General features: G+C 39.2%; 1 protein-coding gene across 5 annotated transcripts in view; it reads right to left on the bottom strand.

Moving 5' to 3' along the window:
* LOC128988428 (14-3-3 protein zeta) overlaps window positions 1–21,521 on the bottom strand; it is a 47,622-nt gene that overhangs the window by 13,469 nt on the left and 12,632 nt on the right. For 3 of the 5 annotated variants that reach the window (XM_054409698.1, XM_054409696.1, XM_054409697.1), the window contains exon 2: window positions 5,077–5,404. In XM_054409698.1, coding sequence (XP_054265673.1) covers window positions 5,077–5,376 — 300 coding nt within the window. In that variant the 5' untranslated portion in view covers window positions 5,377–5,404. Of the gene's footprint in view, window positions 1–5,076; window positions 5,405–14,362; window positions 14,510–20,433; window positions 20,607–21,521 lie in introns of those variants that run through there. The other 2 variants (XM_054409700.1, XM_054409699.1) reach the window with 2 other exon arrangements.

Below are 21,521 nucleotides of genomic sequence, written 5' to 3'. Positions count from 1 at the left end.
GCATGTGCGTCACTCGCCCCCCCCCCCCCCCTTCCAACACCAACACCACACTACACCAGCACCAGCACAACGCGCTATCACAATTCACTATCACACAGACGCACACTCCTCACACACGTGTCATTCACTACCTCGCGTTTATTACGATACTCGATACTGAAACGTGATGCAAGAAAATGCAGGACTTATCTTCGTCCTAGTTATCTCATAAGGCCCCTCGCCCACTATACGTTTTCGGGATGGTCGTACGACACTGTGTTGTACGATATTCTTATCGTATGTGTGGTCCTCGCCCACTTTACGACAATCGGATAAATTATCAGTTGCTCGGTAGCCACAATGAATCCGTTACGTGTTGTTGCAATGTGGCTGCGCAGATTAAGCAATAGTGGTCATTGGCCAATGTACGTCTACAGCATTAAAGAAATAATTCTTTTTATGTGTAGATCATTTAAAGACATTTAAAAATTATATAAGTATGTGCCTTTTAACAAGTTTTTTAAATTTACCTATGTTTATAACTTTTTAGATTAGTTTTTAAATATTAAAACTATAATTTTATTACTGTTATACAATTTGCAAAATGTAATATTTAGGTATTAGTGAAACTATTTCACACGATATAATTAATAATTATTATTATACAAAATTAAAGAATAATAAAACTCGAATTGTTTTAATAAAATATTTTGGTATATTTACTTATAAGTGATACAGTGTAGGCTATTAAACATTATAAAGACGAAATATGAACAAATTGTAAAAATATATACCATATCAAAATTACGCAAAATAATGGTTGAAAAAGACAAAAACCAAGTGATATATCAAGCATGATAGTAGAATTGTAAAAGATATATAACACGATAAAAAATACGCAAGAGAATGGTAAAAAGCCTGATACCAAGTGATATAAAGGGTAGTACAGTATCCCCCTTAAGACGGTGACACACTATCGATCTTTTCCCCGAACAAGACCCCGAACCGAGCAGGGAGAAGGGAGAAGGGAGGTCGAAGGGAGGATGTTCGATAGTGTGTCACGGGTCCGTACACCGATCAAGACGCCGAACAAGACATCAGGCCGAGCAGGGAGACGAGCGCTCTGGAGGCGGTTTTTTGGCGAAAGATCAAAGAAAAGATCGGTCCGATGTACGATAGTGTGTCACGGTACATTTTTGCCCCGTACATCGTCGCGAGCGCCGCACCGAGCGGCCGCCTGCGCTAGCATTGATAGTTCCGCGCTCTCACTCGCACACACTCTCTATCTCTCTCCAAACTTCCTTTTGCCGCGCTCGGTAGAATTCGTCTGGTCTTGGTCATGTTCGGGGAAATGTTCGGAGTAGAATTTTGCTGATATTTATCTCCCTTCTCCCTTCTCCCTGCTCGGTTCGGGGTCTTGATCGGGGAAAAGATCGATAGTGTGTCACCGCCTTTAGCACGGCTCTGCTGGAATCTCTAAGTAGATATAAATCTGTAACTAGAGTCTATTGGATTGGAAGTGTAAGTGTAGTCCATGTCTTGTATCCGCCGGTACGTCACACGATAAGGAGGGGGGGGGGTGCGAGGAAAGGACCGAGACAGGACAATGGCGTCAAATAGCTCCGTATCAACGACCTTGGATATACCGACGACAGCTGCCAGCCACTGCAGATTGCAGCAGCCAGAACAGAACAGAACCAGTGTCTCGCTCGACTCTGGTACAAGTGTGCGCAACTATATCAAGATGCACGCTTTTAATCACAGGAATGATATTTGCATATTATGATAATGCATTGAAATATTTTTAGAAATAGATTGAACATCCTTTATTCAAAACTAAAATATGTGCCCATGTATTGAATTCCTCAAGCACAACAATGGTATACTACAGGTTACGTCACACAACGTTAGTTTATTCTAAATGGCGTCTGTAGAATATAAACCCAGAACGACGACCCAACCACACTTGCGATTTAATCACTCAGTCGATGCATTGTGTCAGCGTTTTCTGACAAATAATATTGTTGTAATAATTTAACGTAAAATACGCAGCTATAATAACAGTGGTTAATGAGGCTCCGTAGCCGCCAAAGTCCCGCGAGCATGTATCGAAGCCCGTTACTCGACAGTGGACCCGCGCTGCGAGCAACTAGAGCAGTTGTTCTGTCCACATTCCAGTCTTTCTATTATTTAGTGAATCTGTTATTTTACCCAAGGCAAGTAGTTGTAAATGAACGTACGGAATGAGATTCTTAGAAACATTCACCGTGACCTGCTATTTTTAATGCACTTGATTATACACAACTTTAATGTTAAGGGTTTTTATTTTTCACTTTGTTTTGAATAAGAAGTACCTATATAATAATACATGAAAATTCTAATTGTGTGTAGCACTGCAGCAAACCCGGATGTTTTGTATTCTTTAGTGTAAATGCAATGCGCAGCTAATAGTAAAATACAGGGCGTCCACAAAAGAACTGAAACATTTTAAAGGCAAATACTGATACCAAATAAGAGACTATGTTGAATGTTTTACATATGTATTTAAAGCTAAAATCCTCAAGTTTTATTAGAAACTTAGTAGAACTCAATATGAGCACCATTGGTGGCCCGGCATAAATCTAAGGGAAATTTTACCTCTTCCCAGGTTTTGGTCAGTACTTCGGGGGATACAAACTGTGACATTTATTTACATGTTAGAGGAGTACGTTTTACCACAGTTGGATGACATTGAGATGGAGAATGGCCCTGCCTATTTTCAACAGGATGGAGCGCGATCACAATACAGTGAGCGAGAAGCGCCCATCCAGGGGAGGGTCTCATAGGAGCCCAGATATGACTCCTCTGGACTTTTTTCTTTGGGGTACAGTAAAGAATGACGTCTACTCGGAGCAGATTCGGGATCTGAATCATCTCCGACGAGTGTAGGACACCATCCCCTGAAGTTCTAACCAAAACCTCCAAGAGGTCAAATTTCGCATAGATTTATGCAAGGCCACTTATGGTGCTCATATCGTGCTATACTGAGTTTCTAATACTGTAAAACTTTGGCTTTAAATACATATCTACAACATAAAACATAGTCTTTTATTTGGTATCATTTGCCTTGAAAATGTTTCAGTTCTTTTGTGGACACGCTGTATAATACAAATACAATTGTCAATTATTGACATTTTTTTCATAACACCCCCATATATATATAGTATATTCGTAAACCACTAAAAAACTGAGGAGATTGATAAAAAGCGAGCGCAGAGGGGAGAAATGACCGACCCGGGTAGATGATAGGCCCGTACTGTATAAACACTGTAAGTAACTCCTTTTCTCCCCACTACAGTCGATGACATCATCTGTACATTTTATAGATTTTAAGTTTGTCTAGTAAATTTCCGCAGAAAATCATCTCGACTAACAAAATTTATCAAGTTACTCTACTTTAATTTCGTCTGTTTACCACCTACCGTGAAACGCGGGCTTGTGTCACTCCTATAGGTCCTAGTGTAGGAAGTAAAATTGCGTTTTCGAAGTATTCTACTGTTTGGTTGCTTGATTTTCAACGATAGATACCTACTTAGCGAAACCACATTGATGAATTTTATTAATGCATACAATAAATTTGAAGGGAAGATGTAGGGATACTGTACTATATAATGTTAGAAGCCCACATATATTTAAATCGTTGCCATAAATGTGTACAAATATCATAGTTTGAATGTGCGTTTTGCATAGGACCTGGACTATTATTTTGACCCGGAAGAGAAGGTTAGTGCGTGATAAGCAGTTCCCACAGAGAGACAAGAGATGGTTCGATTGATGTTTTGACCATCGATCGGCGAGTCGCGCGCCTCCCTTCCTGGTGTATTGTGCCGCTTCCCGTGGGCGCGAGCCACTCCCATTCACTGGACACCATGAACTACGCAATGGGGATTGATTTCAGTCAGTTTATTTCAATATCACCAACAAATAAGTATGCCTACCACACTTAAAATTATGTACCACTGCAATATTCATCCATGTTGAATGAGAAATTATAGGCCTACCGTGACAATGAAGAACATAAGTGCCAAAGTTGACTTTGCACATTTTAAAATATCCTTTTGGCATTTCCAGACGATAGTGATTTAGCTCCACAGATACGATTTGGGAATAGATTAGGCTAAATGCTATCCATCCAAATTTCTGGGATAAAATTGAAATTAATATAGGCCTAAACCAAATAATCTACAGATGATCTTGAGAGGTAATGGGTGAGTTTGAAAAATAATGGTGTACAATACACGAGCATTTAAGATTCACAAATGGTTTGGTTGGTTTGAAGGTACAGTACGGCCAAATATACGAATTCAGGACCATCTCAACATCCGAGATGGTGACAATTCACCATTTTTTCGAGTCCTCTCCCAAACAGGGGTAGCTCGACGAATACAAAACTAACACAAACTGTGCTTATCTGAAAACCTAATTTTCTCTATAGTTCTATTCTTCTGCAGTTTAAAGACTATCGATTCTCATCCTTACGTGTGTCTACTTGCAACCTCAGTCATGTTGCACCGTCGTCCGCTCCAAATGGAATCAATTATGTTGACAACTACAGTTAAGAAATCATTTGACAAATGTTTACATATTCACGTGTTTTCTTTTTCTTTCTGACACATCGTCTACCTTGGTGACACCTTATCGCCTACACTCTGACTCAATTATCACCAACCTCCCCCCCCCCCATAAACCACTTGTGACCATCTGTTAAGTAATATCTTTTCTTTATTGGAATGGAACAATTGAAAAACTTATTTTATCCATATGAGCTTTTGCTATTGCATATCGATTAGTAAATTATGGTGTCCTTAATCAAGTTAACATACACACACACGTGGATGTAGTTTACTTAAGTTCACTCCAAAATACATACAACAAAATAATCCAAGAGCAGATGACCAAAAAAGGGCCACCAACCTTATGGCAATTGTACTTTTTAAAATTAACACTTTGTTGACCCCCCCCATGTAAAAAACTAGTCTGACATTTAAATAGCGAATAATATTGGTAACCACATTTTTTGTCACCGGCTCTTGTTTCGCAAACCAATACACCACTTACCAAAACGTCGTAACATATGTCTCTCAGCTCCTTCTCGACCTTTTCCCTGTACTCCCTCGCCATCTGCTGTTTCCTCTCCGAGGCCTCAGTCTTCTGCTCGATGGAGGATATGACTCGCCATGACGAACGTCGCGCTCCTACCACATTCTTGTAGGCGACACTCAGCAAGTTGCGTTCTTCATTGCTAAGCTCCACGCCTGTCTCTGTGACGCTCTTCATTGCCGCTGCCATGTCGTCATATCGCTCAGCTTGCTCGGCCAGCTTGGCTCGCTGAACCAGCTCTTCCTTGTCCACGGACATTTGTGTGAGTGACGGTATCGGATTAACTCTGCAATCAAAACAACACCCGCCACATCAGACTTGTGTTACACTTAATGTAAATTAAATATTTAATGTTTGCGTAGTTGTACTTTAAAGTTGTTTGGTTATTGTCTCCTTGGTTGACCGTTAACGTTACTATCGATCGCAGAGTCAGCCACTGTTGACAGTTGTTACCGCTGTGATAACCGCTACGATGTCGTCAGTGCCACACCGATACAGCTAGTGACTAAGCTGACACTTGGCCTTCCGCGGGCAGTGTAGGTGGGAGGAAGGTGGAGGCAGGGAAAAGACCGGATTGCAAACATTTCCGCTGCTTCACGGGGTTGACTCCCCTTGCATTGTACTTGAGCGCCTTCATATGGGTCGCGAGGGCAGTTTGATGAAACCCGCATGACGGGACCTAATGTTTTTGAACTAGATACTAAAGCGATCGGCCAAGTGCCAGCATGAGCTGTAACTGCAAAGATATAGGTAGTGCAACAGCCGATAATGAATGAATTGAACTAATAGAATCTAATTTTCTGTAAACAACTATAATAATCCCCCTCCGCAGCAAACCTGCAGACTAAGTGAATTTCCATTAACCTGATTTGATTTTCAGTTTAGTCTATGAGACAAAATAGGCTATTTGTACCCTAACTTGACAGCCAGGCATGTGATCGAAACCGTGCTAAACGGATGGGAACGACCTACATTAGGCGGTGTAAATGAACAGTACAAACATGAATGGAGCAATGGAGAGCCACTTACACGAGGACGGCTAATTGTAGCTCACCAGCTGCAGCTGAGCCGTCTACTGTAAAACAACCGGTTTGTACGTGATACAGACTGCTGACGCATACTGCGTTGTGTTCACGTTTACAGCGCAGGCCTAATCTTAATAGAAGAGAAAAACTGTGTTTACCTTGTAAACCTACGTACCCAAAAAAGGCAATACAATATTGAGTAGATATTGGAGGTATATTAAAATACTATAAAACCAATTGACAATTTAAGATCAATATGTTTTACTTCATACTGGTGGCTTGAACAGTAAAACGAATTATTGTATCGTCGCTAAATGGTATTAGCATCAGGTAACGGGACCTCGACTTGGCAATTCGCGTTACAGTATATTATGCAGAGTGAGAAATTAACACAAAATCACACACGATTAGCATCATCACAAACGCTGACGAGGATTAGCAATAAAATGCAGTTCAAGGAATTTAGAGTGATCACCCCTACTTAATTCGATAAAACATCTAAAAAAACGAATATCCTGGCGTCAAAGTGCGGGTTATAATGATGAAAAGTCGGTGAAATCGTGAGAAATCGTCGATCTAATGGGTTGGCAGCCGGTAATTAGACTATTAATGCCATCTTAATTTGCTAGACAATCTCTATATAATTACCAAGCGAGTTGCCGTAGCCTGTTAAAATATACACTTTGTAGCTTATAATGTAGCATATGTCTATTTATAATTCTAATACAATAGTCTTGAAGGGGTTGGAGCTATAGTGCGCTGCCAATGGTATTTTTTGATCGTACGTCATCGCCTAACTTGGCGCCTGTTTTGCACATGCGCACCGGTAACTTGTACCTTACTTGACTGTATTCGCGGCCCAAAGCCCTATCTGTACAGGTAAATAGTAGAATGATCAAGGCAGGCTATTAAAAAAAAAAATGAGTGAACAAACCGATAAACTATCAAATATCTATTCATCAGTTAAAAATATTGCCAAACGCGTAACAGGTAAGTTCACAAACAATCATAGAGTTGACTAAAGGAAATACACTATTAGTGACTAATAAAGACATAAGTGACAACTGTTGAGAGTAGTGATGTTGCTGTGGTATGTGACCCGGGCGAGATGCCACTGATCACTGATGGATGCTGGCGGAATACTAAACACGACCAAAACCAGACAGAGGATAGATTATGGCGCGGCGCTGGTCGAGGAGGGGAATATAGAGACGTGATTGGGAAATTATTCTTGCCTAATGTCCAGCAGATAGCATCGACAGTAAGGGCAATTTTAAACTAAAATGACACAAGTTTTATTGTACGTTGACTCAATTCCATAACAGTGAAAATATCATTTAGCCAAAAATGAACACCGCTTTGATTTTCCTACATAAAAATACACAGTGTTGAATTCTCCCAACTATCAAAATCATTAAAAAACAATGAAAAAATTAGTGCATTTCACGTGCAAGTAAAGAAGATGGTGAATATCCCATGATAACTGATTAAATTTATATACAGTAAGGTATAGTCTGTAGGCAGGTTACATATCTTGTGACAGGGAGTAGAAAGGCCTAGGTAAAGCAGTTGTTGTGATTCACAGGGAAACCCTCCACCAGAGCCGAACCATATCGTTCAGACTTACAACAACTTCAGGCTTCCTTACGAAAACTCGGGTTTAAGTACAGAGGACCTCTCTAGATTAATACGTTAACAATTCATTTGAATATGGAATTTGAATCAGTCATATATTCACTACGCTTCAGCCTAGTAAAGGCAACTAAATTGTTCCTTCCATGTTGATCCAGAATACAATGTGTGACGAACGAAATTATTGTAGCCATTGGTTACAAAATTTATTTGGACTTAGTCCATTCTTCTATTGAAATACTTGAAAAAAAAAAACAATTCGCATCGCAAAATATTTATCCGACTGATTACTGCGTATCTATTCAAACTTTGACGAGGGTCAAGCTGGTTTGTCATCGCTAATGTAGTTTCAGCCTGGGTAACGGCCAACTTGGTACACCTGGGCCTGCCTGGCAATAAACCCACAGTGTCAGTTTAGAAAGTGCACAGAAAACTAACATTCGTCATGAGCTCCTATACATATTTCCTAAATACTACTACATTTACATTGATAAACTGCATTGAATAGGGCCCATATGCGTGAACAAGTAGACCTATACGATGTTTTAATGTAATCGAAAAGGGGGAGGGAGCTGGTCTAGTGGTTAGAGCGCGGGACTTCTTCCCGAGGTCCCGTGTTCAAATCCCGCAAAAGCACCGATGGACTTTACCCGAGTGATAATGCCACAACCCCCATAAACAAATAGGTCTAGCTAGTAATGTGAAAAAATCCCAGGCTCGTGCCTAGCGTCTTAGGACAAAAAAAGTAAGAGAAAAAGGTGCGATAAATGAAGTAGGCTAAGCTCAAACTAAAAAAAAAAACTTAAATATATCTAACTACACCCGACAAAATAGAACATATTGAGTCGATACATCCAAACTAAACTCTTGCTTTGTAAACGGTTGATCTTTAAACGCTGAAACTACTTGAACTCGCATACAAGAAATATTCGCGAAACGCAATTATCCAGCAAGCACATTTAAAAAGTACACGCTGAGCATACAAGGACGGGGTACATGTTAGGAAGGACGGGGGTCACCGAGCAACAAAACATGAGCTTATCGAGTCCTGAATATTGCTTTGTTACAAAACGTGTTTATGCAGCACGTGTCACACTACTTATGCAAGTATTGGTCGGTGATACAACAGGACGAAACCTCACATTTGGTTCCCTCGACAATTACATTTACACGAGCGGTGATTCAAGGCAAGTTTTAGAGTTAAAACTTAGCACTGCATCAATACAGTGGCTTATTTCAGTAAAAAAAAACTAAGCGTAATCAAATAAATCACTTCATCCAATGTTTACCTCTCAATCAAAGCTTACACACATTATTAACTAAGCAAAAACTACTGACGAAATGCACTAACAATATTGTTGCTGGCGTACAGAATATTGAACGATGAGGACTCTAAGTAGCCTTGTAAGAATAACCGGTAACTACCTACCAAGTGAATTAAAAATTAGTGTTCAAGGCAAGCCTAGTTTTTTTCGGAGTAGCCTACATAATCAATCCACACAACTAACAATTGAGGTAGGTTTACTGTTATGGTTACAGATTTTGTAAAAAATACGGAAAACTTTACGTTATTTCCTTGTGATATAAAAAAACGAGTGTAATAGTATAAATTGTACCAAGCTTGTAAGTAGCAACTGTCGACGAGAGTCTATAAATAAACATTAGATAGGTACTCATTATAACGGGTTTTTAATAATAATAAATCATCCAAGATAATAAAAATATAATGTGTGTTTCCCAAAGATACGACAAAGAGCAGTAGCCTACTTTTCTGAATCTAATAAAATCTCAACATGAAATATCATTGTAGAAAATAAACCTAAATCGATATCCTTGAAACAAACGAAGGAAATGGAAATGAACACTGCCATCAGGAGCGCAAGCAATAATCATAACTTGGCATAACCAAACGGCAAGACCAGCCGTAGCGTATAATACAGCCGGGTCGATACGTACTGTACAGCTACTTTCATATTTAACATGCAATTTTTCGAGTAAAAGTGCAGTCTTTGTTATTTGAACATATCGACTGTTGAACGGGTTGAACGTTACTACAACAAAAACTCGGAAAATCTATCATGGTTGATAATCAATTTTAAACCCACAGTATTTGTACTTTTAGATTTTTATATTACGTTACAATCGAAGTCAAATTATTAACATTGTATGAAAAAAAACAACTGTGGAATTTTAAGTTTGCATTGTTCCAAAAACTTTCTCTGAATTTAATTGAAGGTCGCCATCTAAGAACAGTTGTCAAAATTCTCCTAAAATAGGCTATATAACTAAGGAGAACATCAATGGTTGAAAAACAAAGTTTCATAAACAAAAAAAAACATGAGGTCAATGACAAGTTTAGATAAAATATATCCGTACATGTTGATGCATGTAGTGGCGAGGATAACGTGATAACAAGTTGATGACGTGTGTTATGTTACGTTGTATCCTTCTTACTCCGGGCACTATCAATAACTACTGACTACTCAGTACTCACTGTATACAGTACTACGTTCTATTTACCAAGGGCGAAGTAATAAAATGTATACAAACATAGTTAGAACTCACACTGTACAGTGTGTCACAGTATCCCAGACCACCCAGCCGGCTTCTATAGCTTCAATATGAAAGAAAATAGAAACCTAATTGCAACTGGAACCCCCTATTTTGACCCCCAAAGAATACAGCTAAATTATTTTTAAACCCCAAAAAGCACTCCAAAGGGCAGATTTTGTGGGTGAGGGTGGTTTTTGGGAAATTTTCATATGTAAATGGGGGTCGTGTTGTACCTCATTTTAAAGATCTTTGAGTTCCGAGTATTTTATAGTGGAAAACATTGAAATTATCTTCATCCCTACTTACAGGGTGTTCAAAAACGTACAAAAAATATACCTTTAAAACTCACTACTAAGGATTTCCGGACAATTTAAATATTGTATTTAAATATGTTTCTTGCCAAGTTCAAATATTGGTAGAGAGTTCCAATCAATATGTGTGTTAAACCAAGGTTTGTTGTTATTTAGGTACCTTAAGAGGCTACCATAAGAGAATCCTGAAGAAAACATGAAATCGGATCCATCGGGTGTAGGCCAAAAGTAAAATTAGGTTAAATTCATCGTATGCTAACAAGATGTCTTAGACTTTCCCATAGCTGTCGTAATGAACAGACAACTATATAGTAGTAGCTAGGGGACGTCCTATGTTGCTGTACGTGTACACGTATCGGACAGTGACAGCGGTGAACGTGGTGGCCGGAGTGTCCAAGTGGTTGTTATTCCTGGAAATAGACTGCCTGCGTGACTGAGACAGTAGCAGTAGCATGTAGATGAGGTGACGGCACGGCTAATAATACACCATTGCATCCTACCGTGCAATTATTGTCACTTGGCTGTCTTACCAACCAACTACAACACGAGTCAAGCTCAACGTTAGGATAATTGGACTATACGACCTAGCGGCACTTTCAATGATACAGCTGTAACATGGTAGATACATGATATACATGCTTGCATCCTACCGTGCACTTGCTAACTTCATAGCACGTCTTAAGTTAGGATAATTAAACTGAGAAATACTCAAATATTTGTATTGCACCTTACCGAGAATTTGTGCACACGTTGCTCCCGCAAACTTATAATAAGGTAATTCCGAATGCGCTATTATCCTCCCTTATAATAGAACGGCTCGTCACATGTCAGATACACACTTTAGTCGCGTTGGAGTTTTGAACTTTTATAACACCAAAGTTTTTATAAATCGACTTACAAACAGGATAGGACAACGTAAAGTTTCATTTTGTTCTTCGGACATGTCTTATTCTGTATCTTCCGATACATTGTCACATTTCTGTCTTACTGTGGGGAACTGACACAATATTAATCTGCATAATATATTGCACAATGATCCAAGCCTAAGTCCGTAGCTTAAATTCCCTCCGAACTAGACTCCAAAAATCAAACAATTTTGATCCTACGGTCAAATGAATGTATCGTTGCTTCTTTTATGATCCCAAGAAATCGGCTAAGTTAACCCACCTCCAAGTCGACTACTTCCATGCACCACTTCGCTCTCTCTCTTTCCCCTCTATCGATCCTCCCTCACGCACCCCGCTGTGTAGTTAAACCGCTGTATTCACGCCCACTCGTCAATCATCCCTACGGTAACTCCATTCGACCAAATCTACTACAAGATGCTACTAAAAACTGCGTAGGTGTTGAAGGAATGTACTTCGGGAAAATAACTTAGAAAATACAGCTTCAAGTATGAGTTTAGATATAGCAAAGCTCAAATGTTCATAAAGACAGAAATAGTAAAGCGGGGTTTTAAATTAGATGTAGTAAAGTTTTCTAAAAAAACAAGGTTTAATGAAAGAAGTTTTAAATTTTATCTTCATATGAATGAGCAAAGTGTATACGACAAATGCATGTTAAATGGGTGGGAAACACTAACAGGTTGTTAATGAGGTTGGTACTACTGGTGGACGGAAGTTCAACACTCCACGACGGAAGTGGACATCGTCATCAATTAAGGTAGTGAGTCAACAGCCTAGTAAACACGTGGTTGTTGTATGTACTGTATAGGATAAGAAATATCAGCACCATCAGTCGTCGTATCTCTACAAACCAATCTAATTAGGTTTACACATTCTATGTGAATATAAATAATGACTCTTAGGTACAAAAACTCTCGGACTGCAACATTTGACTTTGAATAGTGTGTTAACATCGCCCTATTGTAAAATCTTATACCTATTCTATGAGTTTCGTTGATGATGCCGTTAAAAGGGAGTTAAAGTCAATTATCTGGTCATTATTAATGACCGGTCAATTATTTATTTTGCTCGAAGATACATTCCAGGATGGGGTAGCGGATATTTATCCCCCCGGAATTTTACCCCCTGGGCAAAACTGACGTTACATTCCAGGGGGTAAAATTCCGGCCGCGCACTTTTGAGTTGCACAACATCAGTTCAATGGATTAAAGGTGGAAATAATAATATATCCCATCACTCCTAAAGTGATTCTTTTTGAACCGAGGTCGGAAAATGTGCGAGGGTTAACAAGTCACTTTTTGCCCGTGTGGTGAACTATATTTTCCGTCATATTGCATCATTAATTAACAAACGAAGCTAGAAAACGAAATAATTTGTATGTAGAGATAACCTCTCAAAACGACTTCCAGCTTGTTTTCAATTCTGCTAATACAAATAACAGCGGTTTGGTAAGGATTCATTCGTTTCGTCTACTACGATTGTGTTACAGTACCATCGATATGTCGAGCAATCGACAACAATAGGCTAAAACCTTACCTAATAAATCAATCGATGAATAATTTCGATCGATACGATTGCCACAATCGCAATTTACAACTGTTTACAACTGCTCATGTTTACTCCCCAGAGAGTAAAAATGCTACTTTAGACCCACAACGCATGCATTAAAAACGACTGTTTTTGCTGCAGTATGACGAAAACGTTTATTTTCACGGTTGTTAATTTAATCAAAACACATCAAATTATAAACATCTAGAGTGTACGGCGCGGATTTTTACCCCTGGAATTTTACCCCCTGGCCAGACATCGCCTTTTATATTTGGACATAACCCCTCATAAAACCAACTTTGAATAAAATAATACTACAGCGCACCCCCTTAAGCAAACACGTAACACGCAAACATTAAGAACGCCTAAGTTTTAAAAGAGGCCATTAAAACGACGAGATATTTAGTCACAAAGTGTGGCGTATTAAATTAATCACACCAGAGAGGTGACAAGTGGCACAGAGAGCTGAGGGGGTGAAGGTGGAGGGAGATGTTGACAGATCTGTTGTAGAGGGTGGGGATGAGCAGTACTTGAGGTCTAGAGGACCACTAACCGGCTAACGGGTTAACACCAACATTAGAAACATTACAACACCACTCAATACGTCACGTGGTCAATATACGACCACGGGGGACAATAACTGATTAAAGAAATACATGTAATACATACAAAACAATTATTTGCATACAATGTTACACAATTCTTGGAAATGCAGTTCTTGTAAAAAAAATGCAAGGTTTAGAAACAAACCAGTTCAAAACTTTTTCACAGGTAAATAAGACAAATGAAGAAGGAATTGAAAATGTTATACGTAGGTTTAATCCGTTGAATGATTTACTTTCGTTTCGTCGTAGAATCGTGACACTAATCGCGGCACCAACTTTGCCTTGCTGTAGGCCTTTACTGTTAGTTGTGGTACTATTAATTCACACATCAACTACACGTTGTAAGGATCATTTGGATGTGTGCAATTATTGGGGAATTGTTAGACCAGGTTCCACCAAATGTAAACATGTGATTGTGCTAACCTCATTGTGCACGAGCCTTTATTAAGAACCAACCTGTGAGGATTGCTACTTAACATACACTTAACGACCACCCGAATGGAATTTTCACAAATGATTTATCTTGTTGGACAAGTATAATGAACAAATCGACACAGGAATTGAGATAAGATCTTAGGAGAATCGATAGTTTTGGGCGGAACTACGGAGATCCTTCTACACTACCTAGAGCTAACAATACGGTTCACTAACTGTATTGTACGTACCGAGAGGAAGTGACAGAAACTACTGGACAATCTGAAAACTACACAAGAAAAGAAGAACGAACGGTTCTAAGACATTTTACATCGACTAGACAGACTGAGCTGGCTGGGACACTGGGCTGGGGCTGTGGGGCGAGTGCGCGCGACGCATTGGACACATCGATCTGTGGAACCATCGCTTGGCAACCGCCCACCCCTACACTGACACCCGCCAACCCACCACACCGGCACACGATCATTAACAGCGCCAGCCAGCGGCCGCCTGACTACTGTGTCTACCTCAACATTGCAACATAACACACAAGTCACACCAAATTAAGACTTTGAAAAGAAAGCAGAAATCGTAAAATACAGACATGGCTAAAGGATATTCGCGGGAGGACAAGACCCGGAACTTGGTTTTAATTTTGTTATCTATAAGATAAGTTCAAACAAGTGGCATCAAAGGAAACCCAAAGTCAAATTTCTCCAGAATTCAGGGAATTTTAATCATTTCCAACATCCTATTACAACGAAAGTTTTAACTGGTTACTCAAGTAATAAGAAACCCCACTATTTTCGATCATCCACTTAACAGGAAAGGACTGAGGGTTAGCGCCACCTTCAGCTGACATTTATACACCACCTCCACGAAGACACGTCTAAAAGTCGACCCGAACAGTCGGTAAGTCAACCGACAGACTTACATAGGCCTATAGAACCGCTAAACTCAGAAGCTATCTTAGGATAGAGGCACGGTAAAACCATTCCATTAGTTACAAATCAAAGAAAAGTAAAGACTTGTCACTGAAAGTCAATGTCCGTTCGTTCACTGGAGACTGGGATCAGAGTATAGAGAGGTGCTCATTACTTTATCTCCCGTTTTAATTAGTTTTGTAATACGAGAAGCCCTTCGCCGTGAACAAGACCAATTATTCCAGGTTTCATTAATGAGGCTTTTAAAACTTTGCTGATTTTAAATCTACTTAGTTCGGTAGGATACTAATAACAAGTATGTTGACCGAAAATATTTATATGTATAAGTACCAGGAGACCGAGCTTGAACTAAGCATTAAATTTATTAGATAAGATATTTAGCTAAATTAAAGATATTTATTCTGTACGGAAATCAATGTGAACAAATTGAAGATGATACATAGAAAACATTTTGATACACCTTTATAAATACATAGATTGCTATAAAAATAACCTGTAGCTGTTTTATTAACTACGGCTACAAAAAGGTATTGACGATAACATGGTCAATTTAAAATGGCTGTAGGGCGAAAACTGGATTTTCCCAGCCTTGTAACCAAATCCAATCGATTTCTCGTTGCCAAATACCCCATAATGAACAAAAAAATAAAAATCCTCGGAGGAAAATAAAAGTTTCTCCGTACACGCTTGTTTCAGATTATAGGATATAGTCAGCAGTAGATTCGATAGATTAACGACGACACTTCATAAAGTAAGTTTTTCATGAATACCTAATTTTTTTATAAATATAAGAAGTGCTGTCGGTCAGTGACGAATAGTTGGCCACAAATGGGTTGGCGGGGATTTACTTTTCACTTCTAATTCTCGGATTATCACTTGACTCTCGTTGTAATTGCATACTACATTTATTTGTCTGAAGTGATTTAAACGTCTAAAAGGAGCCGATATGATTCATTAGTTAAACTCGAAACGTGCGACCAGTGACTGATCAAAGATGGAGGAGTATAAAAAACCAATGCGAGCATAAAATAAATATTGCAAATCAAAAATGTTTATTCTAGGTTACGGTTTATAACTTGTGCTCCAATGTCTTCACTAATGATAATAAGACACAATATTGCTAAAACTAAACTTAGATTTTAGAAATTTTAATAAAGCATTCTTATAAAAAATATTAGAAATACGAACAAGAAACTAGAATCTCTTAACAGTGTAACTAAGCCAGTAAGCTGGAATTTTAAGCTCGCTCAAGTTTTAAGTCGTACGTACACATTTAAAATGTATTTAATATTAAAACAATGACGAGCATTAAAGTTAGTATTAATAACCACTGACGTATTAACGGGATATTTTAGAAGGCACGCTAAAAATCGCTAACAGCAAACTTTTCAGTTAGGAAGGTTAGTTAAGAGCAACACACACAAAAGGCTAGATCGATTAAATTAATTGACCTCGGCCTCTTCCGTGGGCAGCCGAAGTTGCTGATTTTTCTTTCAAACCCTTCATGAATAAAAACTTGGAAGAAACAACATACATAACGTATTTTGACAAGGTGACATTATATAAATATTTTACACTAGACTTCTTAGTAAAATTCGACAATTACAGTAGGCCCTATAGTGCAATATTTATTAGTGTGATTTATCTCATAATAAAATGAAATTAATAAAATTAATTAATAATTTGAATAAAATTAAGGTATTCCAGTATGTAAAAAATACCCCAGCCACAGCAAACATACAGCTTAAGCGAATTTCCAATTACCTGATTGGATTTTCAATTAAATCTATAGTTAAATAACATTAGGTTTAACAAGTACAGTGCCTAGGTCTGCTGCTACAGGTAGGGTAATTAAGTGTGTTTTAGGAAAATATTAATAGCTTCGTAGGCTATAAAATAAGTTTGCCAAGTTTGATTAAAATATATCCATAAACAAGCAAACTACGTCAGTTTACTTATACTCAATAAGAATAGCATTGGAATTTTAAATGTACCATATTTTTTTGAATTTTCTTTGCAACCAATAACCGTGTAACTAAAGACTTCAATATACTTAATTACTGGCTTTTAAACGTTTTAAAACATTTTAGAGAGAAATTAGAAAATTTTATGTTTTGAGAGTCAAACATAGATTATTAACCAACTTTTAACCCATAAACACCCCGTTGTTCCCATGGTTCGATCATGCTGGTTCGCGAGCTCATGCAATATCATTTACGGACATATATATTTACAAATCATATAAGTAACAAAATTATAAGAATTGGAAAAAACTAATGACAACTAAACATTCAATTACTTGCTAACAAAATTAAAAACTGTATTTATACACAACTTAATAAACAAATTTAACGAATGTAGTGTTTTTGGCATCTGGATACATTAAAATGAAGAAGTAAAAAGGTTCTGGGCCTATGTCTTACCGTGCCACCTTCGGAAATAACAACCTATAGGGAAATTTAAAAAAATGCTTAAAACGTGATCACCGAGGCCACTAGTTCATTAAAAAACTCCAACTGCCGACTACTTATAACCATTGTACAACACGCACCCTCAGGAAGAGAACATAATAATTGTATAACTAGAACATAATTTATGAGAGAACACACACTGTGTGGGCTTGTTAGATAAACCGAGTAATGATGGCACCCGAGTCGATGAAGGTGAGATAGTTTAATCTTAAAGGCAGAACCTCGGTAAATCAGTCTTAAGGCCCACCTCTACCCCTGTCGCACCCTTCTCAATATCGCCGGGTCTCATCGACATTCAGCAGTATGTATCAAACAATCGTCTATTGGGCTGCAAGCGCCGGATACTTGTCACTATCACCAATCACAAGCACATTACAACATACTACACAAAGCCTCGCTCATTTATTAAGTGGTCTTGCATCCTCATTTCTTAATACAAACCTAGTGGCCCCGGCCTATTAGGCCTACCTCGCTGATTTTTTTCCACGGGCGTTACACGTGGGTTTGAGCGATACATTATGGTATAAGGAGCAGGCCACACTAGTGTAAAAACGTCTGTAAACACGTTTACAAACGGAATTGCACGTGTATTCTCTAATAACATTCCACGGACGTTCTAGTTTTGTTAAACTGACTGATTTACTGTGTACCGATAGTGGCCTGTGGGGGGGGGGGGGTTCGGATGACGTACACGGAGATTTTTATTTCTAGTGTGGCATGCTCTTATACCAGTCTCGTTGGTTAGCCCCTAACCCTATCTCACGAGTGAGGCCACGGTCAAACTGTTCCACGTTTCGTGGAAACGAAAAAACAACTATCTCGCTGGTCAAAAAATACAAGTGTGGCCCAGGCCTTACCAAGTCTGGCGAAGTAGCAAAATATAGATGAGAAGTATACATTCCGAAGAATCGACCATCAAAACAGAAAAAAATTGTAGACCACATTAAGAGTCGTTTTATGATGCATTTCTCGCTCACTACCGAGAAATTAATAACGCACCAAAAAGAAATCCTATTTCAATGACCGCATTTACTAAAGCTCCTTTTAACACTGAGTTGCAAACTGTAACCCTCCCACTAAAATAGGGTGTCCACCAGGCCAACCCGAAAAAATTCATGAGTAAAAAAAATTTTCTGTAATGATTACAGTACTACACCAACCCCTGTCTTTATGTACTTTCATATAGTATGCAATTTTGGAGTTATAGGTTGTTTCTCAAGTGACCTACAGAAATAATTAAAGCAGAAATTACAAAAATTTCACGTAGCCAATTTAAATTTTAAACCCTTCTAAACACATTAAATTAATACCACGTAAAAGGTGAAGATATTACAAAATATTTAAAAAAAAACTTTCTAGAATTGTGCCATTTTTAAATTTTTAGTCAAGCCAAACTCAAGGTTACATTGTGATCATCTAACACTGTCGTAGAGACACCATCATCGTTTTCTGCGATAACTGAAAAATCCTGAATATCTCACTCAGTAACAGAAACATCATCACTGTCTTTCGTGGTCGTGACAAAATTCTTATGTTTCAGAGGTAACTCCGGAAACATTATACAGTAATCCTCTTCCGCGGCCACGGAAACGTCATCGTCTGCTCCCGCGGTCACGGAAACGTCATCGTCTGCTCCCGCGGTCACGGAAACGTCATCGTCTGCTCCCGCGGCCACAGAAACGCCATCGTCGTCTCCCGCGGTCACGGAAACGTCATCGTCGTTACCCACGGTCAGGAAAACGTCATCGTCGTCACCCGCGGTCACGGAACGTCATCGTCTGCTCCCGCGGCCACGGAAACGTCATCGTCGTCTCCCGCGGCCACGGAAACGTCATCGTCGTCTCCCGTGGGTTACGGAAACGTCATCGTCTGCTCCCGCGGTCACGGAAACGTCATCATCGTCTCCCGAGGTCACGGATACGTCATCGTCGTCATGCGCGATCGCGGCAAAATCACTAACAAATCCCACGGCCGTTTGGACATCATCGTCGTCTCCCGCGGTCACGGAAACGTCATCTTCATGCGCGGTCGTGGCAAATTGAAAATTCCCGGTAATATACGAAATTCAAGCATAATTTCCGGTTTACCCGGTCGGTGGACAAAACTGATAGTACAGAATTAGAATAGTGATTTTAGGAACTAAACTGAAGTTCAATATTTAATAATTAGCCTATTAAAATTGATTAAACACCAGTTATTTAAACTCACTGGTTTGGTTATTCGTTTTATTGCTAGATAAGGCATTAATAAAATCATTGATTTATCTTTAGGCCTACATGCCGATTGCTGGTTTCCACTGGATGGTAAAACCAAGACGCAGTACTCTGTAGTTTACGCAGGCCGTTCTCCTTTATAAGGGCCCTGTCACTAACACACCACACGCCCATACATACTAGGCTCGCATACCTTGAACTGACCTGGCCTTCCTACCCACCTCTCGCGTTTTCCATTCATATACTGTACTTTCTCTATCGTTGAAGTCTTGGCTATATTAAAACGGTGGGCAGTATTCTGTACTAACCTTTCCCATTTACAGATAGTAAAATAGTAGGCTATATTTTAACTACAAAGATCTTATACGTTTTTATTAACTCCAGTAAAACAGATTCAAACAATCTTGAACCACATATATATACAAACAGAACTGAATACCATTCTGAGACTGTTTCTAGTGTCCAATTCTGGGTTTCATGGCTCATTTCGCACGTTACATTGTAAATCAAATTAAATTAATGTCAGCAAAAAGTTTTTCAACTAAAGAAAAGGTTAACATTACAATAAATCGATCAAATTTAGAGTTTTAAACGTTTTCATGGCCCCAATTAACTATCAATAAGCGTGATGGTAGCTAAAAAATTAACGACATTTTAACTTAGGCTACGTTTGTGGAATGTCGAAAACACGTACCTGACTGGATAATGTATTCCAACTATTTCAATCAACCCCAACCAATGTGAGCGTCGAAAGTCTATCACTGCGCACTTCGATTGCACTTATCACTCACAAACTCGCACCGCACACTGTCAAGATTGCGCTGGTGACATGACACGAGAAGTGCCTCAGTGCCTACTGTCTGCTTCTCTGGCTAGTGGCTACGTACGACTGTGGGACCGGCGCGAGGCTACGGCTAGGAACGCAATGATTCACCACACGGCTGATTCACGCGCTACCGTTGTGGAACCTGAGTCAATTCAGACAATAGAATGCTTTCACAACGCGGGCGCACCGGTGCAACACTCGCGTTATTGGTTAATCTACGAACTAGCCTTGCAACGAGGACTGGACTCTCAAACAGCTGATTCAAGAGGTCGCCGATATTGGACCTCCTGCCTCCTGCCGATCGTCGACATCACACCAAGGGCCCTATTTTTGTAATGGTCGACAGTTAAGTCAATCGTCAACACTCAACTAAACCAACAACAGGATTTGGTACTTTTTAAATCCAAAAGTTGAGAAGTGAGTAGGGAATCACTAGTTGAATGATTCGTTTGGAAATGAAAGCATACCACAGCACGAAATTAAGGCTAGGCGCACACGAGCGATTATTTTGAGGCGACTATTTCATCGGCCGATCTGTGCATCATGCACACAGGCGATCGAGAATTGCGCCGATTTTAAAATCTGTGTTGCTACAGATTCGTAGGCGAGGCGATTGTCGTTTGAAAATCTGTAACGTACAGATTGTTATCAGTCCGCGCATACGGTCGACTAAAAATCGCGCACGTACAGATTGGCCAATGGATCGAGGGTCTTTTCTAACATACAGATTGACCAAAGGTCCTAATGAGCAGGGGAAAAATGGGGGAGGAGCTTACAGCAGTGATGTGTGTGGGGGAGGAGCTAGTCTATTCAAGTAAACTGTTTGTCAACGTTTTCTAATCTTACCAGATACAGAGGTGGTCTCTTTAATGCTATTGAATATCGTAGAACCAACTTGTGTAATTGAAAAAGCTGACAACATTTTTTAATTAATTTTAAATATGAATACCTATAAG

The sequence above is a fragment of the Macrosteles quadrilineatus genome, unplaced genomic scaffold (genome assembly GCF_028750875.1).
Source record: "Macrosteles quadrilineatus isolate MER2022 unplaced genomic scaffold, UCM_ALF_1.0 Scaffold_3__2_contigs__length_128488019, whole genome shotgun sequence".
NCBI lineage: Eukaryota > Metazoa > Arthropoda > Insecta > Hemiptera > Cicadellidae > Macrosteles > Macrosteles quadrilineatus.
Note: the sequence above shows the minus strand (reverse complement) of the source record. Positions and strands in the feature narration are given on the sequence as shown.